The sequence below is a fragment of the Lissotriton vulgaris genome, chromosome 6 (assembly GCF_964263255.1).
Source record: "Lissotriton vulgaris chromosome 6, aLisVul1.2, whole genome shotgun sequence".
Lineage (NCBI taxonomy): Eukaryota > Metazoa > Chordata > Amphibia > Caudata > Salamandridae > Lissotriton > Lissotriton vulgaris.
The window spans coordinates 81599376-81626023 of record NC_141694.1 but is presented as its reverse complement, the minus strand read 5'-3'; the positions used below and the strand labels follow the sequence as shown (position 1 = coordinate 81626023).

Genomic DNA, 26648 nt, shown 5'->3' with positions numbered 1-26648 from the left:
AGCAGTCCCAGACAAGGTGGGCTGCTGAGCCCAGCAGGCCACCATCCCTGGGAGGGCTGGCATTCCCAATGGGCTCGCGAATTGCGAGAGGCTCATTAATATTAATGAGCCTCGCAATTTGCGACCCCATTGGAAATCGCAAACAGTGGTCAAAACACTGTTGTACATGCAATATAGCGCCTCACAAATTGCGAGTCGCAAAAGACTCGCAATTTGCAAGGCTCTATTTTGGGCATTGTACATCTGGCCCTTAATCTCTTAAATCGAATACAGTTTATTTTGATTGATTGATTGAGTGGTGCAGAGTAGAGTTGCATTGAGTTTAATGACGTAGAGTAAAGAGTAGATTAGAGTGATGTACAGTTGATTGGCATAGAGTGCAGGCGCGTTGAGCTGAGTGTTACAGAGCAAAGTGCATTGGCGTAGAGTGTATTGGCATAGAGTGCATTTTGCAGAGTGACATGGAGTGGAGTTGTTCAGAGTAGATTGGAGTGGCCTGGACTGAAGTGGTGTAGAGTGCTGTGGTATAGAGCAGAGTGGCATAGAGTGCATTCGCGTAGAGGAGAGTGGTGCAGTGTAGAGTAGAGAGAAATAGAGTGAAATGGCATAGAGTGCAGGGGCATAGAGTGGAGTGGTGCAGAGTGGAGCAGAGTGCAGTGGGATGGAGCAATGTGAAATTGAGTGGTGCAGAGTAGAGTGGAGTGGCATAGAGTGGATAATGCATAGTGTGGTAGCACACTGCCATTACAGAAAGCAAATTTTCAACTGAAATTACCATACTATTTGCACTGACATACAGTTTTACTAATAAAACTGTACAGCGCACAAACAATAATTTGTGAAAATTGCATCACCTAGTTTATTTATTTGTTTTGATCAAATTAAAGTATTTGTTTCCAAAAAACCTCATAATTAACAAAAGAAATTCTTCATTTGTGCGTTCCTAATTCTGAAATGCCTGCATAGTTCATTTAAATGTTGTTGTGTGTACTTTTGTATCCTCTGTATCCAGTAAGATTTAAATCCTCTCACTTTGTAGTCCGAGAAACAAAAGTAAATACCAAACGTCTTCGGAATGACAAGACTTTGCTCCTTGGGTGGGACAAATTCACCCTGGAGAGACTAAAACAAATAAAGCCTGCAAATAGAAAGCTAGAACACATGAGTTACAAACTATAAAGCCAATGGTAAGCAACGGGCAGATTATACTCTCAGGGAAGCTGTCTGAATGTCCCCAATATGTATTTCGCAAACCAGACAACTGAGCTGTCTGGCAGGCTTCGAACTAAAAATCTCCTGAAAGCATTTGTGATTGAGTGTGCTGGCACCTGTCTCTGGCATATTGGTGATGATAATCCTTGGTTTGATGGTGCACATCACTGACACAGTGCTTGCCTTAGCATATTGGTGGTTATTATTGGCAAGTTGTAGGTAGCCCAGTATGACAGTGATCATCCTGGGAATACTACTGGCCATAGTCATTAATAATATAATATTCACATTCATGACAGGATATGGTCAGAATCTATCCATGTCTGGCAGTAGTACCTATGAATTCTTGTTGAAAATGGTGACTTGATATTTGGGCAGCAAATAGGTATTTACCAAAAGTGAAAAGCCAATTATTCAGAACAAGCTTATTTTTTATGCAAAATATTGAGCATTCGTTTTTAGGAATTGACTGTATTTTCAAGAGTTAAAAGAATATATTTAATTGTAAAATATGCGCATTTTTATACACCGACAAGCGTATGTTAGGTGACAAAATGATAGTATTGCCAGCTTTACATTAAGAGTAGGTATTGGAGTGATTTTCACTTTTGTTATAGAAGACTGTAGTTTGGAGGATTGATATTACCTGTTGGCTTTTGAAAGCTGTAACACTTGATGTTGCAATATTGATGTTTCTTTCACCCCCACCTTGCCCTTGCCACGGAATTTCTCACTTAAAATATTATTGAGATTGCAATTGAAAGGGGCAATATAGAAAAAAAGGTAGTAAATTGTCTAGATAGATGCTATGGTAAAGGCCAGGCCTAGTGAAAATTAATTTTCTAAACTGTGTGTTTCACCTATAGCTTTACGAACATTGTTTGCAGGAATTATACTGAAAAATGCACCAATTTGCCAAAAAATTTGCAGAGGGCAGTGGAACCTACAATAGGCCACGGGAAGATTAGGCTTGCTTGGCACAGCGTATTGGAATAGTTCAAGAATGTTGTTTCAAAGTCCATAACATTTTTTGCAAATTTAAGTGACAATTGCTCTTTAAACACTCTATTTAGCTCCTGTTCCCTCATGTTGGACTTGGCCCTTCTGGCAGGTTCACCCTGAACTTTTTGCATGGTATTATTAAATAGTTATAGTGATTTCTGGTCTTTGCGCACTTTGACACTGTGGCGCAGTGTAAAGTGCGTGCGCTCCCTGAGTGCGTGTGTGAGATAGGCCTGCCCTCCCATAGGAATGCATGGGGAATGTATGTGTCCTTGGTAGTTCCTGATGCGTGGGGTGTGCAGGCTCGAGTCTGGTATGTGCGGACTTGTGGGATTAAATACTGCGCAATGATGCGTGCAGAGTATTTGTGCCTAATATGGAAGTGCCACTTCTAGAAGTGTGCCTGTCTGTGCAGTGAATGTGCTGGCTTGTGATTGGCTGGAGCTGGCTGGTGTGCCAGGCTCCATGGGTCTGCCCTGGTGGTGAGTGTTGAGATTAGCATGTGTGATGTGAGGGAGTGGTGCACCTGGGACCTGAATAGGGCTGGGCTTTCCCCACACAATGCTGGCTCTGCCCCCTGTGGTGCGACTGATGACCCTAGCCTGCCTGGTGAATGGAAAGGGTGGCTGAGGAAAACAAGGTACTCCAAAACCAGCTGCGACTGGTTTTTCCCCCACCCTGCACTCTGAGACAAAATAATTCACTGTATAAAAAGGGGCTGTGTCCCCTTACAAAATGTTCTGGTTTCTAACTTGAATCTACCAAGGGCGTGCTGCTGGGGCCCAGGGGAAGGCTTGCCTCCCTGGGCCCTGCCCAGCCCCTGGCTGCCTGGATGCCTGCTGGACTGGGAGGCTGGAGGACTTTTCCATGTTCTTAAGAGCTGCTTGCTCCATCTTTTGATGATCCTGGACTTTGGGGGGGCACTAGCGCCTGAGAAGCACTTCACTTTTACCCTTCTGGAGCTTCCAGCGCCTGGGAGCGCTGATCTGGCCCCTAGCGCTGAGAGCGCTTTATTTTGCGCCAGCGAGCGCTTTATTTTTGCCCCAGCGCCTGGGAGAGCTTGATTTGCCCCTTTTTATTAATTTAAGCGAGCGAGTGCCCACCTTGTTTTATATTTGATTACCGAGGGAGCCTACACCTCCAATTCACTGCCACCCGGCTTGCCCAGGAAGTCAGGCCACCGCCGCTGTGACGTGGGCGGGGCCTGACCCGGAAGCGATACAGCAGGAAGCAGCGGGAGCCTACCCGTGCTCCTGCGCCAGAGAAGGGAAGCCGGCGTCTTTTCTTCCCCCCCGGGGCTACCAAGAGTGAGGGAGAGCCCCGGAGAGAGAGGGAGGAGTGTGGAGAGAGAGCCCCGAGGAGCGGGAGCTCTCATGAAGCAGCAGGCCGCAGGACGAGAAGAGTCCAGGAAAGACCTGTGAGTGGGGCTCCGGTTAGCTCCCTGTGGGGGCAGTTCTACAGAGTCCACGAGGGGCTCAGGGCCCATTGGCGGTCTCGGAGAAGAGAGGGGGGGTGTCGGGACACATTGCCGGTCTCCGCCCTCCCCCCCCAGAAGTGCGATCTTTTGTCCCAGGGGCTTGGTGTATCTCGAGTTTGGGGCCATTTCTGTTTTAGGGCCCAAGAGGCCCCGGGCACCTTTGCTAATCTTGAGTCCCCCGAGAGGGACTCCAACAACCCCGGGGGCATTTAGGGTGGTAGAGCGGCCCCAGCTGGCAGCGGGCCGCTCCCCCCACCCTGGGCACGATTCTTGACGAGCCCCAGAGAGGCTCAAGGGGCCATATTTGTTTTACGAGCCCTGAGAGGCTCTGGAGTGCCGCAGTGTTTGTTTAGAGCCCACAAGGCTCTTGGGGCCATTTGTTGATTTCGAGTCCCCAGAGGGCGGACTCCAACGTCAGGAGGACATTCTATTTGTTTAGGGCCACGAGGCTCCAGCATTGGCCCCATTGTCTCCGCAGCTGTCCAGCACTTATTGGGCAGCTGCTCCGTTTAGGCCCTGTCTTGTCCCTCAGCTGCCCAGCAAGTAGTGGGCAGCTGCCACGTTTAGGGTTTGGCGCAGTGACGCAACCTGGACTTTGATGTAAGTTCTGTGCTAATGTGATTTCTGCAAATTGTTATTTGCTGCACCTCTGAATGTGGTTTTGATGCGTCATGTGCCTTGTTCTTACACCTCTGAATGTGTGTTCATGCATCATGTGTTTCTCCTGCACCTCTGAATGTGTTTTTGACGCGTCATGTGCCTTGTTCCTTACACCGCTGAATGTATGTTTATACATCATGTGTTTTTCCTACACCTCTGCATGAATGTTCTATGCATCATGTGTGAAGCTTCTGATTGTTATATGTTCTAAGTGCTAGTTTTAAAAGTGCATATTCCTGACAGTGGTCCATGTGGCCCTGTCCTGTACAGATCCCCTGTAAATTCTGCCCGTGCCTGTTGGCACATTCCAAAGTGTGTGTTTCTATCTAATGTGTTTTGCAATACAAAGGCTATTTTTACATATACCTTGTGTGGAGTTCCTTTTGTGGGGGGCCTTGGATGTTGTTGCTGGTGGGTGCATGCACAAATGCTTTACACATCGCCTCTGAGATAAGCCTGCCTGCTCATGCCAAGCTACCAAGGGGGTGAGCAGGGGTTATCTTGGCGTGTAGCTTCCTTACCCTGACTTGGGAATGGTGGTTTCTGCCTGACTTTGGCGCCAGCCTTAGCCAACCAGAAATCCCATTTCTAACACCTCACATCTTTCCAAGAAGGCTATCCTCCCTACTGACCTGCCCTGAGGAAGTTGTTATCTTGCTATGCTCTCTCTATCAAATTCTCTTGATCACTACTGACCTAGCATGTTATATTTTGCTCATTTTAATTGTCCAGAGGGTGTCTGCATCTTTTGTGTTTGTTTGATGGATATGCAAGTATTTAATCTGTTATGTGAACAAGCAGAACATTGCCCCCCTCCTCCTCAACAACTCATTGTAGGGATAGTGAGAGCACTGAAGGTGTTGGTCAGAGCTCCTGTCGGCAGGCTGCAGTGCTAGGACCTGTAGTTTACCTTTGCCCGGGGTGGAGAGGTGAGGGGAGGGTGAGGAAGTGTGGACCACGCCACTCATGGAATGGAAGTGGGTGACTGCCTGCTACAAAACATTTGGCCACCTCAGGTACTGCATCATGTTCTGATATTACTGGAGACAAGCACAGCAATACTGTACGCATATAGCCTCAAAAATGGCTATCCAAAAACTCATCATCTAAACAACAAGATGTCTACCTCCAGGAATTTTTGCCAACTTTCAACAAAGTCCAGGTAGTCATATGGCTGGCTACTGATGAGAACTAGGGGTCAGAGTGCAAGTCACTGGAGACCAGGGAGCAGTTGTTTGCCCTGCTTTTCCCTAATGCCTTACGATGGTGCTAGACAGACAAATAAAGGGCCAGTTTTGCCTTTATCCCAAAAATAGTGCCCAAACGTTCAGGCGCCTCTATCCTGATTTGTACTAATTGCAGTAGATGTTATCTGGTAGGTGGGGGGAGCACCTTCAGCTGTTCAATGTGTTACAGGTAGTAAAGAGTAACTTGTCAGATTCTGAGAACCGCATCTTTAGCTGGAGGGAAGTCCTCTACTACAAGGGCTAAATACTGATTCAAACAATTCTTGAATCCGCTCACATGCCTTTTGCTTGCTGAATGGACTCCATGCCTAGCTATTGGGCCCATAAAAAGTTAGACAGATTCACTATATCAGCAAGCGATGAAACTGGCACGAAATAGACTTAATATTCTTAACTTTCGAAAGTGACAGAACATTTCATCGGCCTGATGGTAGTTGCTTCTCCTGAGCAGTTGCGTTTTGAAACTCAGTGGGGGGCTTGGTTATTTGGAATGTCATACAACCTTCCTGCCTTGTATTGTCTGTTAGAATTAGGCTACTATTTCCAGATAGTCGAAATGCACCACTTTGTGTAGGTAGATAAATCTTCCTCCCTTCCAAGTCAAGCAATAAAGCTTCTCAAGTATAAACCCAATCTGAAGAAAGAGTGATCAAACACAGACCAGCTCCATTCATGGCCATTTTCTCCCTTCTTACACTGCTGTATAAGCCTCCATGGTCTCCAGATAAAAAAGATGAACTCACTGATGCACCTCCACAAAGCCTGGTGTTCATATTGATGATGTTTGGGCCATGATGAAGACAGTTGGATCCTCGTATATGATCTTCAGAAAGTCCATTATTTCTCGAAGGATATTCAATGTATTTTTGTTGACGGTTTTTTTATTGTATTAAATCAAGAGTCCAATACTTGTTTTTTACTTCACCTAATGCATGTTTGTTTAGAGTATGAAGCCATTTTTGCTAAATCCTAAAATAACGTTGTGATAGCCAAAGCAATATATAAGGTGACAGGTAGGCTTGTGACTATCTTACAAATCTGTGAATTGCTGATAATTGAAAATATGTGAAATTGTGAATGTGTGTAATGTTCAGAAGAAGGTGTGTGATTTGTGGTAGTTGGGTCACACATTGTCCCATTTGTCTACTCTAGTGATCCTTACAGGACAAGCCCCTTCCATGTTTCACACTCACATGTACATTGTGTCATATAGATCATGAGAGCTTCAAAGAGAGTTGCGTGCTGTGGCATTTCCAGAGCAAATGTATGTTAAAAAAGTTGTCAGCACAAACTCAAACCTATCTGCCATGTTTCACAGTACTGGGCACCCACTGTGTATATATTTCAGCGGAGTAAATGTAAATTGATACTTGTATAGCGCACTACTCACCCGCAAGGGTCTCAAGGCGCTTGTATGAATACCGCTGTGGAACCCATCCTGGCTTTCCCTGTGAGGCGTCCACTCCTGGGCACCCCCAAGGTGGAGGCCAGGCATCCTTAGCGTTGTGTGGGGCCGTTGTGGAGATTAAGCAAGTTATTTCCCAGAGTTGCAGAGTGGGACTCCATGATTGGAATAGGCACTGAGGTGAGAATTATCAGGTCCGTGGAATTTTGAGCCCAAGACCCACCGAGGCGAGGAATTGAACCCTGGTCCCGGGCTAGACCTATGCATCAGGGTCTGCCGCTCTAACCATTGAGCCACACTTCTCCACGTTACATAAATGTAATCCATAGTTCTTCGTCTTGCGAGGGCTCTGTGACCATGTTAAGTAATCCTGGTTTGCCCTCTAATTTCTTCTCCCAACTCCTGCCTTTCAGCTGATGACAGAAATCCTGCGTGGGATCCAGGTGATTAAGTTCTACGCTTGGGAGAAGCTCTTTGCTGCCAAAGTGAGAGACATTCGTAAAAAGGAGCTTCGAATTCTGAGGACCGTCAAGTACCTGGATGCGGTCTGTGTCTACTTCTGGGATGCGCTGCCTCTGATCCTTGCTATTGTGATGTTCACCGTCTACATAATGCTGGGGCACCAGCTCTCTGCAGCCACGGTTAGTGTGCAGTCTGCTCATCTGAAAAGATTTCCTTTCCATCAGGCAAAGTCTATATCCTTCTGTCACTGTTCAAAGACCACAGTTCTACATAAGTCAGACTTTAGGATCCCATTACCAAGCATTGTGTTATTTGTATTGCACGGTAAAAAGATTTAAAATGATAAAAAGATTTAAACTGGGGGTAAGTGATATGTATATATATATATATATATATATATATATATATATATATATATATATATATATATATATATATATATATATATATAGCCTAATCTCTATGCCCCCTCTATACCCATATAATATTCAGCCTGACATATTAACTTTTTTTTTGTACACAAAGTGGGTAACCCTATGTACCCTTGAGGGCTTGGGCAGTATAAATGATAAGGTAAGGTGTGCCTTCAAGGGATTTTTTAGAAACAGAAATACTAAACAAATTATTTATAAAAAAGTGAATCTTAGGCCCTAATCTTATTGGCCCAAACTAAAAAATTGACAATCACCATATACATTTGCAGTGACTTTTTGATTCAAATAAAGCAAAACAATATATTTTGCAATGTTTAACAGATGAGAAAAGAAGAGAGCACAGAAACCGGTATATGTAAAAAATTATTTTCTTTATGATTATATTTTCAAAGGGGGTACTAGAGTGTATATAAACAATGTAACAAGAAGGGCAACAATAATGACACCTTCACTGTAACATTATGTGACGCCTTTCTTCATTTGTTAAAATTAAATACACACAAATGATGAAAGAAGAAGCGTAGGTCGACGTTTCGGTCTCTACCGTTTCTATACAGAGACCATCTTCAGGATTAAACAAATATACAGAAGGTTGACCCCTGAGATCGGGTGCAGACAACCGTATTTGTGAGCTTCATACAGATGTATACTGAGTAATTGTGGGGCAAATCTTATAGGTTTTTTCCGTGGTCTGTGGTCCACTTGTTTATCAATTTGAGTGGTGTTTAAGATCTGGAATGTCGCGCACAATTCGGTTCTTAGTCGCCAAATACGCGAGCATATATCTTTTTGCCAGTGATGCTTTGTTTCCTCTCAGGGTGTTCTAGGTTCAACTACTTGAGAGTCTTAGTGACAGCCGAGCACTTCGTAGATTCAGACGGCAGCAATTTGCAAATACGGTTGTCTGCACCCGATCTCAGGGGTCAACATTCTGTATATTTGTTTAGTCCTGAAGATGGTCTCTGTATAGAAAAGGTAGAGACCGAAACGTTGACCTACGCTTCTTCTTTCATCATTTGTGTGTATTTCACTTGACTTATGTCTTTTGGGTCCTATTAAGTGTTTATTTTGCAGTGCCAATGTTACTTATGACTATCCACTCACCAAAATCTCCATGTTGGAAGAGGATGGAAGGGTAATTTCCCTTCTGCAATCTGAGGTGGACCTTTGTCCCTTAGTTCACACAGTATGTACTTGTCACTAGGCAGTGGATGTTTTTTCCAGACAATTCTGGAGTGGGCACTATATTGCATGAATTAACTGAACTTCTAGTATCCCACCTTCTTTATTGTTTTACCAGATAGCTCCCCACATCGTGAAACAATGCATCCAAATACACGGCTGATTCCACTATTTCCCATGCATACGTCAGCACCACATGTTTCTGGTGAATAGATAATGCTCCCCTATTCTTGTGCAACAGGACTTCTCCTAGAGTACGAGGCCTAACCTTCAGTAACCCCATCTCGTCCCTCTGGAGAGTACCAGGCATCCATGTTTGCTCCCAGAGGAGATTATGCCCCAGTGCTACTCTGGTCCAGTTTAGATAAAAGGTTGTTGAAGTCTCTGCTGTCTTTTACATTTACCCTATCTCTCACCATGGGTGTGTTCCCATCTTTCCTAGCCCCTGTCAGCTGATTCAACTTTGTTATTCCACACATGCCCGCAGGAAGGCGTAGCTAGACAAACATAGGTGTACACATTCCCTATGCTCAAAACCATTATCGGGCAAACACATTGCTATTTTTCCATACTTTGACATATTTGGTTTTACTGTGCTGCCAAGTGTCAACTGTTGTCAACAAATGTTCCTTTTCCACTGTCGCTTCTAAGTTTTGCAAGGCTCACTTCTACTCTTCTTAAGATGGCAGCTTTTGTAGCAAAGTTCACTGAAATGTCCCATGTTTATGCTCCTACCTGTATTACTTTAAATTGCTAGACTAGAAAAACCTGACTTTGATTCCCACATTACTCTGTCAGTCCCTGTATAAATGATGAGAATTGACTGTTGTAATTTTCCCAGAGATCCCTCCCTCCCCACTCTTGTCCTGGGGACAAGTAATTTATGTAGGCATTTCTGTGTAAAGTTTAAGTCTATGGAGCTTTCCTGATGTATGCATGTATGTGTTAAGGGCTTGATGCTGCTGTTTCCTAATTAGCTCAGATTTGGAGACTCCCAGCTATTGGTAATTACTCTCCGTTTGCACCTTGCTCCTCTGCATTGCCCTGCAAGAGGGATAATGTAACTATGGCAAAGGCTGCTCTTCAAGGAGGAAAAAGAACACAGCACAAATGGGATTGAAGCAGCTGGCACAGAAGTACACTGGTTCAAGGCAACAATGCTATATTTTAACTAAAGGACAGTGTTTGATGTATGTGCAGAGATGTTGTTCAGTATCCTGGATGCTTTTTTTGTCAAGGCTTGCTCCTGCTTTTTTATTTATGTTTTGCTCTTCTTGGTTTCAGATCTTCCTATGTTGTGTTCTCTTCTGGTTTCATTGATCTCTGTTGGACAGGCCACATGACGGGCCGCTCTCCCCCGGCTCGACCAAGCCCGAGCCAGTCATACAAGCACCACACACCACCATTGCACGTCCTACGTCCCCTCAGGGACACCTGCCCTCAAGCATGATAACCTCGTGGGTCCGATCCACGGCCGACCCACGCGCCCAGCCCGGGCCGCCATCTTGGACACTTCGCCACGAGGCCGCCTGGCCCCCGATCGACCTCAACCCTGGGCCTAGCCCGGCCTCAGACATTCCGGCACCACCCTCCACCCAGGAGGCGAGCGAGCTACTTGGCCAGTCAATGGGAGAAAGAGGTGTCGATGGTTCTCCCCCGGCCAGTGCCGCTCGCCCATCGCCTCCCCGGGCGCTGGCTCCACCCCCCTGCTGGGTGTCTGGACTCCCTCATCCCGGACCTCCCGACCTCCAAGTGCGAGGGTCCGGACATCAAAGCACGCCAGCCCTATAACTGGGGCAGCTCCAGAACAGGAAGGCAGTTGTATCTTGGAGTCGAGAGACGAAAGAAGAACTCATCCTGGACGGACTACTGGCGCTGCCGTAGCTCTGTCCTGTGCACCATCATCCTGCCTGTTGGCGCTGCCACAGCCGTCGTAACCTTCATCCTTCACCGTCGTCCGGATCTGCTGGCGAGGCCGCGGACCGTTGTAACTGTCATCTGCATCGGGACCTGCTTGGCTTCTCCACGGCCCGTCGACCATCCTTCATCCATATCGGGACCTGCTTGGCTTCTCCACGGCCCGCCGACCACCCTTCATCCATCTCGGGACCTGCTTGGCTCCTCCACGGCCCGATCAGCAACCACGCCGAGCTCGAGGATTGAGAGCTATTGAACTCATTGGTAACTAAGACTGTCCCGCTACCCTTTCCCTCAACCAGAGATCAGAACCGAGGGGACCCCTGAGTCCAGACCTCCTTGTATTATATCAACGTAACCTAAGAAGTGCATATAAAGTCTCGTTAACCTTCAATCTTGTGTGGTGTCCGTCTGTGGGGGGGAAGTTACTTATCTGTACAGTCGTTGGAGACGGCTCTCCCTGGAGACCTCTCCCCGTAATCTCGGCCGACCCTCCCGGTCCGTCTAACATTGGTGGCAGCGGTGGGATCCGAATCACCGCATAACGTACAGAGAGTAGCTCACCCCACAACGAACAACAATGTCGACTAAAGAGAGCGGATCAACTGAGAAGTTCCAAATGGAAAAGCTAGAGGAATACAGCCATCGTGAACTAAAGCAGTTCTGCATCGAACTAGGTATCGCTACCACCGGACTAAGTACCAAGGACGATTTTAAGCATGCCCTAGAATCTTGGGCAGAGACCGGGGATGTCGAAGCCCCGGAGCAAAGCACCGCGAAAAAGACCAACACGGCCCCTGAAGAGCAAAGAACGGGTCTCTCGCAAGACGAGATCCAAGAAAGAGAAAAAGCCCGACTACACGAACTTGAAATGGCCCGACTCAAGATGGACATAGAACTCAAATTGGCCGAGCAAAAAATAAACTTAGAGCACCTTCGCCTCCGAGAAGAAAGAGAGGAGAAACAGAGGCAAAGGGAGCTCGAGGAAAAAAGACTAACGTACGAGCACGAGCGGAACCTAGCCGAGATCAACCTGCGCAAACAGAATAAAGAATTAGGGGTGCCCGACAGACCGTCCACCCCCGGGACCACGGACAAAAAAGTGCACATCCCCAAGGATGTGGTCCGAGAATATTTTCGAGAAGACGACATCCAGCAATGGTTTAAGGCATATGAAATCGCGATGACTGCGCACCGGATCGATAGAGCCGACTGGGGAGCCGGCCTATGGGGCAAATTCCTCAATGAGGGCCGCGATACTCTGTTACAGCTCCCAGACCACCAGATGACCTCCTACGACCATATGAAAGCGGCCCTCCTCACTCGCTATGGCCTCACGCCCGAGATGTACCGTCAGAGGTTCCGAGACTGCACACGCATTCCAGGTACAACTTGGGTGGACTATGTAACGTACTTCAGCCGAGCCTTCGAAGGCTGGATCAGAGGGAACAACGTCACGACCTACGAGCAGTTGTTCAATCTGATGGTATGGGAGCATCTGTCCAACAACTGCTTCATTGAACTACGCCAACACCTCCTCGACAGCAAGTTAACCGATCCCCGGCAGCTCGCAGCCGAAGCTGACCGGTGGGAGATCACCCGAGTGGGCCGGAATGGGTCCTACGAGCAGAACAGGAACAACAATGGTCACCACCGATCCAGAGGAGGAGGAGGGGGCCAAGGACGAGGAAGAGACAACACTCCGGCCGCCCCCACTACCAGCACCACCCCCCCGGCCAACCGGGGCAGCACCCCGGCGCGACCGGGATACAGAGCCAATGTTACATGTCACCGATGCCAACGAGTAGGCCACTATGCAAATGACCCAAGCTGCCCGCAGTATCCGAGCCCAAGACCCCGCCAGGTGGCCGCCGCGGCACTAGGGGAAGAACAGATCTCCGAGGAACCAGAAACAGACGAGCAAGAGTATCAAGGGTGGGAGCCAGCCGCCATGACTCTCGCGTGCTTAGGGGGAAGAGACATGGTCCCGCGGGTCCCCCTACCCGCTAACACCCAGAAGTACAGCCAATGGGTGAGCATCAATGGACAACGGGCCGAAGCCCTTCGAGACACCGGGGCCAGTGTGACAGCCGTCCGCTGTCATCTGGTGACCCCAGAACAATATCTACCGAACATTCTCTGCCCTGTACGATCAGCCGACAACTCGGAGAGTCTGTGTCGGATGGCCTGCGTCCCCTTTGAGTGGGGAGGGGTCTCCGGCATGTTGAAAGTAACGGTCCGAGACGACGCCCCCGTGGACTGCCTCCTCGGAAATGACCTGGAAAGCTCCCCGTGGGCAGCCGTGGAGCGAAAAGAACACTTGGGGATGTTGGGCGTCCCAGACTGGGCGTGCGTCACCACCCGGTCTATGGCCGCCCGTGCCAACCATCACCCGGAAGAACCAGAATGGCCGGCGCCTCCGCCTCCGGTCGCCCCCGCCGAGACCCCCGACCAGGGCATCCCCCTCGAACCTGCTCAACCTTCCGACCTTGCTAATCTCGACCAGTGGGCTCAAGAAGGGGGGCCCACACAAGAACAATTTCGTCAGGAGCAGAAGACCTGTCCCTCCCTTGAGGGACTCCGACAACAAGCGCTCGCCCAAAGCGCAGGGGATACCTCCGGAACTCATTGGGTCTACTGGGACAATGACCTACTGTACAGCGAGCAACGAATCGCCGAGCTGGGGGCCAACCGAGTACTAGTGGTGCCACTCCGCTTTAGAGACTTCCTGCTAAATCTGGCCCACGATGTCCCCCTGGCAGGGCACCTGGGACAAGATAAAACCTACAGCCGCCTAGTGACCCACTTCTTCTGGCCAAAAATGAGAAACGATGTGCACCAGCATTGCCGATCTTGCCCCACGTGCCAAGCCAGTGGGAAGAGCGGCCGCAAATTAAAGGCCCCCCTGCAACCCTTTCCCGTAGTCACGACCCCATTTGAGAGGGTCGGAATAGACATTGTGGGACCCCTAGACCCACGTACAAGACAAGGCCATCGCTTCATCCTAGTACTAGTGGACCACGCCACCCGCTACCCTGAGGCTATTCCTCTCCGGACCGTCACAGCCCCAGTGGTCGGCAGGGCCCTGATGGGGATCTTCTCCCGTGTGGGGTTCCCCCGAGAAGTCGTCAGTGACAGAGGCACGAACTTTATTTCCAAATACATGAAGTCCCTCTGGCAACAGTGTGGGGTCACCTACCGCTTCACGACCCCCTATCACCCCCAAGGAAACGGACTTGTTGAGCGGTTCAATCGCACTCTAAAAGGGATGATCGGGGGATTGGAAGAACCCCTCCGTCGCCAGTGGGACGTGCTGCTGCCGTGCCTCCTCTTCGCCTACCGGGAGGTCCCACAGAAGTCCCTAGGCTTCAGCCCATTCGAGCTGCTCTATGGGCACCCAGTACGGGGGCCACTCAGCCTGATCAAAGAAGGCTGGGAGTTGCCTCCGGCCAAGAGTCCTCCAGATGTCTTCCGGTACCTCCTCACCCTCCGCAACCAGTCCCAGCGGTTCAGAGACCTAGCGAAAGCCAACCTAGAGGCCAGTCAAGAGGACATGAAGAGATGGTATGACCAGAACGCCTCATCTATTGAATTCGAGCCGGGGCAACAGGTCTGGGTAATGTCCCCCACAGAACCGTGCGCTCTCCAAGACAAATGGACGGGACCCTTCAAAGTAATCGAGCGCAAGGGACCCGCCACCTATCTGATCGATATGGAGTCCGCCCGGAATCCGCTCCGAGTCCTCCACACCAACAGACTGAAACCCCACTTTGCACGAACAGAACTCAGCCTCTTGATGGCCACAGACAACGGGGTTGAGGACGACTCCGAGCCTCTCCCTGACCTCTTGCGGACCCAGGAGCAAGACGGCTCCGTGGATGGGGTCCGACTCTCGGAGACCCTCTCCCAGGAACAACGCCAAGAGTGCCAAGCCCTCCTATCACGGTTTGCCAGCCTGTTCTCCCTCACCCCAGGTGTCACTTCCTGGTGTGTGCACGATGTGGACACCGGAGACAGCCCTCCTATCCGCCACCGGGCCTACCGCGTACCTGATCGGGTACGGGCCTGCATCCAGGCGGAAGTAACTAAGATGCTCACGCTCGGGGTCATCGAGCCCTCCGACAGTCCATGGGCCAGCCCGGTCGTACTGGTCCCCAAAGCAGCCGCCCCCGGAACCACACCCGAACTCCGGTTCTGTGTCGACTACCGGGGCCTGAATGAAGTCACCAGAACGGACGCACACCCCATCCCCCGGGCAGATGAACTGGTCGACCGAATGGGCGCTGCCCGCTACCTCAGCATCTTCGATCTAACGGCAGGATATTGGCAGATCGGCCTCACACCCCGAGCACAAGAACGTTCTGCCTTCTCCACCCCCGATGGCCACTATCACTTCACGGTCATGCCCTTCGGCATGAAAAATGCCCCAGCGACGTTCCAACGGCTCGTCAATCAGGTCCTGGCGGGGCTCGAAGAGTTCAGCGCCGCCTACCTGGACGACATCGCTGTGTACAGCCACCACTGGACCGAGCACCTCCACCACCTCCAAGCAGTGTTGCAAGCCCTTCAGCGAGCTGGCCTCACGATCAAGGCCAGCAAATGTCAAATTGGACAAGGGTCAGTGACCTACCTCGGACACCAAGTGGGAAGCGGTCTAGTGGCCCCTCTTCAACTGAAAATTGCCGCCATCCAGAACTGGCAACCCCCTAACACTCAAACTGAGGTGCGAGCCTTCCTGGGCCTCACGGGCTACTACCGAAGGTTCGTGAAAGACTATGGTACCATCGTGGGGCCTCTCACCGAACTCACGTCGAAAAATCAGCCCAAGAAGGTGAACTGGACCCCAGAGTGTCAAGCGGCCTTCGAACAGCTAAAGGCCGCCATGTGTTCCGCTCCTGTACTCCAGGCCCCAGACTACAGCCGGGAGTTCGTCGTCCAGACGGATGCCTCCGACCAGGGCATTGGGGCGGTCCTGTCCCAGGTGAACACCGAAGGCCTTGATCAACCGGTGGCCTTCATCAGCCGGAGACTCCTACCACGGGAGCAACGCTGGAGCACCATAGAGAGGGAAGCCTTCGCTGTGGTATGGGCCCTCAAGAAGCTCCGACCCTACCTTTTTGGCACCCACTTCCGGGTGCAGACTGACCACCGACCCCTGCAGTGGTTGATGCATATGCGGGGGGAAAACCCAAAACTGCTACGCTGGTCCATCTCCTTGCAAGGTATGGACTTTACCGTTGAACACCGGCCTGGGTCTGACCACGCCAACGCGGATGGCCTGTCCCGGTTTTTCCGCCTCGACGAAGAGAGTCCCCAAGAGGATGGGTAACTCTCCCCGCCTTCAGCTGGGGGGGACGCATGTTGGACAGGCCACATGACGGGCCGCTCTCCCCCGGCTCGACCAAGCCCGAGCCAGTCATACAAGCACCACACACCACCATTGCACGTCCTACGTCCCCTCAGGGACACCTGCCCTCAAGCATGATAACCTCGTGGGTCCGATCCACGGCCGACCCACGCGCCCAGCCCGGGCCGCCATCTTGGACACTTCGCCACGAGGCCGCCTGGCCCCCGATCGACCTCAACCCTGGGCCTAGCCCGGCCTCAGACATTCCGGCACCACCCTCCACCCAGGAGGCGAGCGAGCTACTTGGCCAGTCAATGGGAGAAAGAGGTGTCGATGGTTCTCCCCCGGCCAGTGCCGCTCGCCCATCGCCTCCCCGGGCGCTGGCTCCACCCCCCTGCTGGGTGTCTGGACTCCCTCATCCCGGACCTCCCGACCTCCAAGTGCGAGGGTCCGGACATCAAAGCACGCCAGCCCTATAACTGGGGCAGCTCCAGAACAGGAAGGCAGTTGTATCTTGGAGTCGAGAGACGAAAGAAGAACTCATCCTGGACGGACTACTGGCGCTGCCGTAGCTCTGTCCTGTGCACCATCATCCTGCCTGTTGGCGCTGCCACAGCCGTCGTAACCTTCATCCTTCACCGTCGTCCGGATCTGCTGGCGAGGCCGCGGACCGTTGTAACTGTCATCTGCATCGGGACCTGCTTGGCTTCTCCACGGCCCGTCGACCATCCTTCATCCATATCGGGACCTGCTTGGCTTCTCCACGGCCCGCCGACCACCCTTCATCCATCTCGGGACCTGCTTGGCTCCTCCACGGCCCGATCAGCAACCACGCCGAGCTCGAGGATTGAGAGCTATTGAACTCATTGGTAACTAAGACTGTCCCGCTACCCTTTCCCTCAACCAGAGATCAGAACCGAGGGGACCCCTGAGTCCAGACCTCCTTGTATTATATCAACGTAACCTAAGAAGTGCATATAAAGTCTCGTTAACCTTCAATCTTGTGTGGTGTCCGTCTGTGGGGGGGAAGTTACTTATCTGTACAGTCGTTGGAGACGGCTCTCCCTGGAGACCTCTCCCCGTAATCTCGGCCGACCCTCCCGGTCCGTCTAACAATCTCCTTTGAAGGTGGATTTTTTTCATCTTGATGGGGTGGTGCACTTGCCATCACTGCCTTGTATGTGATGTTGCAGATCTTGCAGGTGATGCGTTTTTGAGAATCTAAGTGATTTTGTACTTGTCTAGAGTTGAGGTGTGAATCTCTGAAGCTTGATGTAGGAGAGCCAGAAAGTTGAATCTGTAAATTGAACGCTCCTCGTTAAAATCTATGGTGAACTGCAATGCCACAACGTCAAGGCACAGCAGCGTCATCTTTCCTCTCTTCTTAGAAGGTAAATTAAAAGGTAATAGTAACACCTGTCATTTTTTTTCTTTTTTAATATCCTCATTCGCCTCAGACCTCAGTTGACAGAGATTTGGATGTTTATTACCGTTACTCGGTTTTAAGGAGACGTAGGCATCGAGTATGGAACCGGGGGACAATACCTGCCTACCAGGAACCGACAATCCTGCATAATGTCACTGTCCCCCATTCTAGGTTTAGGGCTTGGTCACACTCTCCTCTGATACCCTGTGACCGAAGACTGTTAATGTTGGCCAGCTAGTTGTAAAAACTTTGAGGAGGACCCAACACAGCCGGAGAGCATCCATGGGGCATAATCATAGGATCCAAAAGTTATTGTTTAATAATTAGCAATTAATTTAGCTAAGGCCACTTCAATAAACAAACCCATAGTGCTTTTTTCCTGCTACTCTGCAATCTGACCAGATCATTCTTGGAAGTCTTATACCGGGAGGTCAGCCATTTCATCTGTGGGGGGTGTAACATCTGTCCATTTCCTGCAAATTTCTCTCCTGGCCAGCAATATTGCGTAGAAGAGGAACCCCCTAGCAGGCCCTATTACTTCGCTAGCTATACCAAAGATGACCAATGGGATAGATATATGAACTGGGAATCCCAGAATGTCCTATATAGTTATGCCTACTTTCCCCCAGTATTCAGTTATCGCAGGACAGTCTTTGAACATATGAATGTCCGAAGCATTTACTGGACCACACTTCTTGCAGCTGACAGGGGGACCTTTCGATCTTTTGGACAGTCTTGCAGGAGACAAATAAGCCCTGTGGGTCGTAAAATAATTATTCCTTTTAAGCCAGGCAGGTTTAACAGTAGCATATAAGGTGTTGTAAAAGTTTTGCCACAGGCTTGCCTGTTCATTTGGCATAAGGGTACCCCAAGGTTCTTCAGCAAGTTTAACATTTCCATCTATAGCTTCTTCTATAGACCAGTAGAAAAAGGACACCCCCTTCCTCCCCACTGGCCTAGTTACTAGTTGCTCCTCCAGGATGTTTCCTACGTATAGGTTTTTAAAGGTTCTAGGACCAACTCTGTATCTGTAGGTATTTAAACTTGGACATACCACCCTATGTTCTATTTTGGAGTGATAACCATAAATGTAGGGAGCCCTCAGAAGCTAGGTCCCTCCACACCTTTAGTCCTGCTTTCATAAGTGGTGTGGCTAATTTATCTTTCAAACAATCTGGAGCCCCTGGAGAGTCCCATAAGGCAGCCATACTCTAAAGGTAATTTAGGCCAGAGCATTGTTTGATTTTAGCCCATATTTGAGCCATCCCCAGCAAGACTTTCAGCCTGATCTTTTTAAAAAAGGGGGAGATTCCCTCCTTTTAGCATAGCAGAAAACATGGCCCCAGTCCCTGTATGATTTGGAGTTTTTAACAACATTCTTGCATGAGATAACTCGTAAGCCCAAGCGTAGTACTGTATATCTGGGAGTGTAAGGCCCCCCCTTCTCCCTCCTGCACCTGAGCTTCTTCCATGCTATCCTCGTGGCCTTGTAAGGCCATACAAATGAATTGATTGATTGCTGAAGCTTGTTGATCCCCTGTTTATCAAAATGTAGAGGAATGGTGTCAAAGAAAAGGTACATTTTGGAAGTATGGCCTTCTTTATCAAATTAATCCTACCCAAAATGGTCAATGGGAGATGAGCCCACGATTTCATAAGCTTCTGGCATTCTCTGGATACGTTAGCCAGGTTAGTCCCTGAGATCTTATCAATATTCTGAACAATCCTAACCCCCAGATATCTTATCTCACTCTTCGTTTGGTGCTGGGCGTCCAGCAGGTTTCATACCATAATATCCGCCTTTCCAGCATTAACTTCCTAGCCTGAAGCCTGCCCAAACTCTTGTGCCAGCTTAATAATGTCTCAGATCGGAAGAAAGGATCAAAACATCATCCGCATAAAGAGCTACCTTCCTCTCCCACGCTCCAAACCTAAAAGATGAAATGCCCAGTTCGTCCCTCAGTCTCTGGGCGAAGGGCTCAATATATAGACCGAAGATAAGCGGGGAGAGGGGGCAGCCCTGTCTAGTGCCCCTAGTAATTTTAAAAGGATTAGTTAGTTTGCCATTAACTAGGAGTCTCGCCGAGGGATCGCGGTAAATAAGCTGAATTACTTGACAGAACTTCGGTCCGAAGCCAAACCTGTTCATAACTGCCGCAAGATAGACCCAATTGACCCTATCAAAGGCTTTGGTAGCGTCGAGTGTCATTGCTGCAAGAGGTAGTGAGAAGGTTGAGGGCAAATCAATAGCCCCAATAAAATCATAGGTGAGATTAGATAGATTCCTACCCCTCACAAAGCCCTTTTGATCGGTGTGAAGTAATCCTCTGGCTGCTGCTCCCAGCCTATCTGCTAGGATCCTCGCAAATACTTTATAGTCTGTGTTTAAGAGTGAAATGGGTCTGGAAGACCCACATTCTGCCGCATTTTTCCTGGTTTCAGAATCAGTGAGATGGTAGCTCCTCCCCATGAAACAGGGAGCTTGATACCTCCAGATAGTATCTTGTTAAAAAGTGCAGTCATAGTTGGAATTACTGCCTCCCCCAGGGATCTGTATAGTTCGGCTGGGAGCCCATCGGGCCCTTAGCCTTACCTCCCTGCAGGCTGAAATAGCCTTCCTGACCTCTTGCTGGGATATGTCTAGCTCCACATTTTCTTGCTGAGACGAGTTCAGGGAGGTGAGCCTGCTTCCGGTTAACCACTCACTCACACTAACTTTATCAACTACATTATCTTCTTCATATTGGTCTTGGAAGAAGGTGAAAAAGGCATCACCAATCTCTTCATCAATCGATACTGAGATGCTGCGATCCGAGCTGTCTATTTGCCTGATTACATTTCTAGTCCTATCAGCCTTGACCTTCCATGCCAGAAGTTTACTGGCCCCTCTCCATGTGAGCAAGCTTACTTGCCTCCCATTTTTTGGTGATCCTTGACTGAAGAATAGTGTCCAACTGATCCTTCAGGCTTGCTAATTTCACCAGATGATCTTGGGAATTTGCGGGGATCATTTCCTTCTTTAAACTCAACTCCACTGCCTTCATCTCAGACTCTATTTGCGCCACCTCTTCCCTGTACTTCCTGTTCCTATAACAAACCCTGCTAGTGACTATGCCCCTTATATAAGCCTTCCAAGCATCCCATACCACAGATATCTCGGCAGAGCCCTCATTTGTATTAACAAAAACTCTGATTCCTGAGATAAATACTTGACTTCTGGTTCATCAAGTAGTAGTAAATGATCAAATGTCCATACCCTTGAGTGTTCTTTACCTTCCACAATTAAATCCAACCATACAGAGGCATGGTCGGACAAGTGTGGGGTCAAATAACCTATATACTTTTTTCCCCTTGATTTTACCCCTAAAGTCATGGCTAACCAGGATGTAATCTATTCTAGACTTATGGCGATACTTATTATTATAATAAGAAACACCAAGTTGAGAGCCTGATCTCTCTCTCCAGACATCACACAGTCCCATCTGTGCCATCATCGTTTGTAGATATGCCCGGTATAAATTTCGATAAAAATTACACATGGCTGTTATTACTAGTAGTAATTAAAACAGGCCTTAATATGGGCTTTGTCTAGTATTGCTAGGGTAGCAGATGAATTTAATGCTTTTTGGTTCAGTTAAAGGTAATCATTGGCTACCAGACTTCGATGCGTGCCAGGTATTCTTTGAGCCAGGATATGCCTTTTATTGTGGAGGGATTTAGGTACTTTTATGACTGGCTGCTGTTCTCTGAATTTTGATTTTGTGGATGGCGAGCAGTTTTTTCCAAAGTGGGTCTACATTAAAGTTTAGGTAGCAGCTTCGTCATTTAGTAGGTGATAGATCACTTGTCGTGCAGTTCCTACTAATCCATAGGACCTGTGCGTTTTTTGGACAACATAAACTTTGGGCGAGGTGCCTCAGAGTGATTTTGGGCAACCCGCATGATATGTTGACCTAGAGACCATTTAGCTCACAGTGCCACCATAACCCCCCCTACCCTTTCCAGGCAGCGAATAGTTTCTGGCAACCACTGAACATGACAACCCTGAACTCGCAGGGATCGTGGAAACAGATCAGAACCTTTCTTTCAGTCACTTGTGCTTACTTGTGCTCAGAGAAATATATACAGAATACACAGTGGGATGTTTTCAATATATTAATAGAATCAAAGAATACATATGCTGCGATAATCAATAGACAGAAGCAGATCAAAGTGATTACAAGCACCAAAAGCGTAAATAGTAGATACAGTTCTACCATGGTGCTAAAACAGTGTATATATGCAGGCATATAAACTAGGCAGTAATCTGGCATACTCCTACAATGCAAAACCCTACTCTAAGTGTACCGAGTGTAGTGTAGTTCCTATATTCCCAATAGGCTCTGCGCATTGGAATAATATATCCTATAGAATTGACGTAGGACTTAGGTAGACTAGGTCTCTATCGAATATATTAGACTTAATTGTGAGTGCCAGCTAGCTCAGAGGTCACTAGAAACTTTCTTGAATAAACAAGAAGGGATTAGTTTCTGACAACCGCATAAACATGACAACTTTGTTTCCCCAAGAAAAAACGTATCTTCAGAGTGGTGGAAACAATAGATAAATATTTCACTCAGTCAATCAGGCATGCTTCGTTTCACCAGACGTGCAGAGAAATAGAGAGATGGGAGTTTTCAATAAAAAGTATTTATTGAACAGTCCTCTTTCTCATACAGAAGAAATGAATTGCTACAATCGTAATACTGGCTGCAAAGTATAATGCCTACAGTAAGAGGAGTATTATAAAATAATACTGTAAAAGCATGGTATGGTTTCTAAGCCATAAAATACATACATGAATAAACAAAGACTAAAAGTACGCAACTGGTGATTCTAAAATACGCCTACCCCGGTGTACCTAACCTAAGTCTAGTATGAGGGAAGAAGTACGTGATGTGTAGCATAGGTTTAGTGTTCTTTTGCCAAGAATCTATCCAAGATTTCTCTTAGGGTCTAATCAGCTCCGTACCTTGGTTTAGAATGGAGGAGGTCTGGTATCTTTCTGTCTCAGGACTCGATTACCCAACACCCCGCAAGGGGAGCTTGGAAACACTGGAGCTGGATTTCTCGGCAAAAGAAAAGACAGCGTCTCTCTCAGTGCGTCTGCTGGAGGGTCGGCTTCCTTCTTCACTTGCTGCAGCGAGATGCGTCGGGCAAGTAGATAGTCGAACTGCTCCAAACTACTGTGTGTTTGCTAGGCCAAGTGTGGGCATATTTATACCTTGAAGGTGTAGAGTTTGACGTAAAGTTGGACATAATAACGTCATCAAAGACTCACAGTTCTTTGAAAACTCCATGAGTTCTTGGATAAATCAATATTCAAGCAAGGGGAAGTCCCTGACTCCTGAAGCCGAGTTTTCCAAGAAATCGTTGTGGATTTTTGGAACTAGTGGAAGTAGCCATGCCGTATTTGGAATGCATAGGCTATGTCTAAATAGGGTTATGATTTCTATGCCTATATAAGGACAAGGTGATTTATACCTATGTAAGGGCATGAATCGGGAAAATTACACTAGGGTCCTAAAATGCTATACAACACCCACTCCACTTTATTATGTTCAACATTACTAACTTCTAGGCCTTTAAAACATATTTAAAGCTTGTGTTTACAATCCCACCCAAAATACACAAAATGCATTTGAAAATGGTTGTACACATAAAATGAGCATTTGTACAGTACGCATTTAAAAGCAATGAATTCATTGTAAGCATATAATATGATATTGGCAATGCTAACCGAATGAATCTTGAAAATTACATTTATGAAATGGCTCTTAAATACAGAAAAGAAGGGCGAGACCATTTCATAGCAGAATATATAAACTGTTTTGGTTTGTAGATAAGGTCAATATTGTTTCTAGGAAGTATTCAAATAATTTTTGTTCTCTTAGAATAGTTCTACTTTAAGCAGATTACTTTGTGCCAAAAAAAGGTTCAATTTTGGAAAAAAGTCAAATCAAAATCGTAGAAAAATAGAGTTCCAAGTTAGAAGTGTTGTTTTTAAAAGCGAAGGTCGAATTCAGAGTTCATAGAACGCTGTGTGCTAATTTAAAAAATGATTCTCGTTGTCAGGAGAAAACATTACATCTTCTAAGCTGGAAAAGAAATCGTCTACCACGGTAGGTGAAAGTTGAACCACTTCATTAAGTAGATCAATTGTACACAGATGAGAAGCATCGCCGTCAGCGTCAGCCGCATTAGCAATGTTCGCAGTAGATGGTACTTGTGTGCCTGTTGGTCCACGTATCCCACCGTCAGCTGGATGTCCTGGTGAGACCTCAATGAATGCCGTCATTAGGATTGGTAGCTGTTGGGAACAACACAATGCATGAGCCGTTACCGAACCAAGCAAAGCGTCAACATCCGTTGGCAGTGCTGATGGAAGTGTCAGACAGATATCTAACACGCATTCCTCTCCACAAAGCAGGCATCGTAGAACAGGTAAGATGCAATCTTGCCAGATTGGTCTGAACGAAAGGAACCATGTGGTATTCAGATCTCTCAAACGAGCCAAGCCAAGAATCTGTGTTATGCGTTCACGATACTGCATTGCCAGAAGAGCGTTCTCCATGGTAATCTGGGTATCGCTGGTGACTGGACTTGCCATATCGGAGCAGAAGAAATAAAAATAGTATCCCTGCTAGGAGTCCCAAGACGAGAGGCTGGCCGCGGAACACAGAGTGCACGAAGTTTGGAAAAATGCCTAGGACTGCTTCAAAGGGTGCTAACAGTCCCGAAAAAATCGTCCTAAATACATGTACAATACCACTGGTATCCGATATGTTTAAGATATGACCTAACATTTCTACAAAATGTATGTGGCAGTTTGTTGATAATAGGGCATGTATCTCTGCAGAAGATCTTGCAACTTGCAGATCATACGTCTCTTTGGATGAGGTCAGTGGCACAGTATTTTGCAAAAGAATGGCTTTCATTCTGCTTAAAGTATCAATTCGTATAGAAGAGATGTTCCCTGAAGGCCATAGCGGCGACTCCCCGTCTGCCTTAGTTTTAGGAAACAATACTTGCATACAACAAGTGACCTGGCTGACACACTAACGAGATAGGCTATTCCTGGCATCATTCCACAACAGCTGTGACCATTTAACATTATGTAGCTCCCATTGGAAAGCTGCCTAAAAATTGGATCTATCACTGCAGCCGAGAAACCCTGCAGGTGGCAAGATAGGTTGGTCGAAGAACCATCGCAGGCTCCGTGTAAATTAATACCCTGACGCAAAAGTGTACAGCTTAGGAAGCTTTTTGCAATTTTTACCATTAAGAAATACCTCCTTTCCCCTACTCCAATATTTTTGTGTGTATGGTAAATCCCAGGTCGACTTAATGTAATCTTTACCCAACCTTTCATACAGGCCTGCTGGTATGTGTCTTAAACAATATTGAAACTGGAAAATCGTCACTGGTATCGTGATGGTGCCATGTATTATCCATTTCACGACTGGTTTCTCAGAAACAGTTAATGGTAATCTTTCCAGTTTTTCTATGCTCAGCACCGTATAGTCTGCTCCACTCTGTGCCAAAGAGATTTGTTTATCTGTAAGGTTAAATCCAGTAAACAATGACGTGGTGTTGATTAGATGGCAAGGCACCTAGCCTGAACGAAGATTTTGTAACGTCCAGCCTAGCAGCATTATAGAACGTAATTGAGACTGACCATGTTGTAACATGAGCAGGTCCTGTTCCATTATGTCTATGGCAGAGGATACAATGCTGTCCAAAGAATACATTCTGGATGACAGAGTCGTTAACCCATTGTCAACTACAGAGAGAGCTTTCTCTAAATTAATACAATCAATTTCTCGTATTCGTTCTGCAGTTTCCATTTGCGTGACTTTCCATGCTTCATTATAAGCAGCGTATATACCAGTGTATATGAAACGTTTATGACATGGTTTACGAGGTCCTAGTAAGAAGTCTCTCAAATCAACGTCATCTTTAAGTAAAGTTAAGTGTTGTTTCATGTCTGGAAGTGTGGATTTCTATAGCCACTCAAGGCCACTCAAGGCATAGTTTTCCTACACTGTACCCTAGATGTTGTCTCTGGACATATCTTGGATCTGGCCTGGTTACTGTAAACCCTTGTGTCTTGTTCAGGAATCTATCTTGACAGTTATTCGTGTCTGTGGGTCAGATCAACCATTTTTTCCAATCAGGATTAGTTCTGTTTTGTTGTAAAATATGTGTTAAGTCTACCTCCTCATCTGTAGTTCTATTACTATCAGGTGTGGGCTTAGGTATTGACGGTTTGTTTAAATCTTTAATCTTAGCCAGGCCAAGTCAAGATGTCTGTTGAACAGTGTCATTTAAAAACACCAGCCTACTTCCTATGTCCACCATAATGTCATCTTGCTCCTGTTGTATGTTGTCCCACTGTTACCTTGATTTGTCTCCCCTAGCTGTTTTCCTAGGTCTTCCTCAACCGTATGTAAAGCGATCTGATGCCCACTTGGGTCATGTTCGCGCTATACAAAACTTAAAATAAATAAATACATTATTTGTTCTGGGATGATGCAGGCTCTAAATAAGGCTTCTAAACCTTGCACCTGCCAGTCTTTTGTGCACCAGACAGTTTTTGTCTCAATGTTGTTGTTCCAAAAGTCTAAAGCTAATGTGGACAATCGAGCATAAAAGGCTGCAGAATAAATTTGCTTAGTATTAGTCAACATACTTTTCATTCCTGTTTTATTTACATTTTTAAAATAAATAGTTTCTGGATTTGTGACATTAAAACCGGAGAAGTATGGACATTTTTCATAACATGTTTTTGAACTACCCTTTGGTGGTGTTGGACAATCTTCCCATTGATTATAAGAA

At 47.4% G+C, this 26648-nt stretch overlaps 1 protein-coding gene across 2 annotated transcripts in view; it reads left to right on the top strand.

Annotated features, from left to right (window-relative positions):
- Positions 1-26648, top strand: part of LOC147706829 (ATP-binding cassette sub-family C member 10-like) — a 1327484-nt gene that overhangs the window by 378312 nt on the left and 922524 nt on the right. For both annotated transcript variants that reach the window (XM_086925963.1, XM_086925964.1), the window contains one exon: positions 7417-7644. In XM_086925963.1, coding sequence (XP_086782089.1) covers positions 7417-7644 — 228 coding nt within the window. The remainder of the gene's footprint in view (positions 1-7416; positions 7645-26648) is intronic.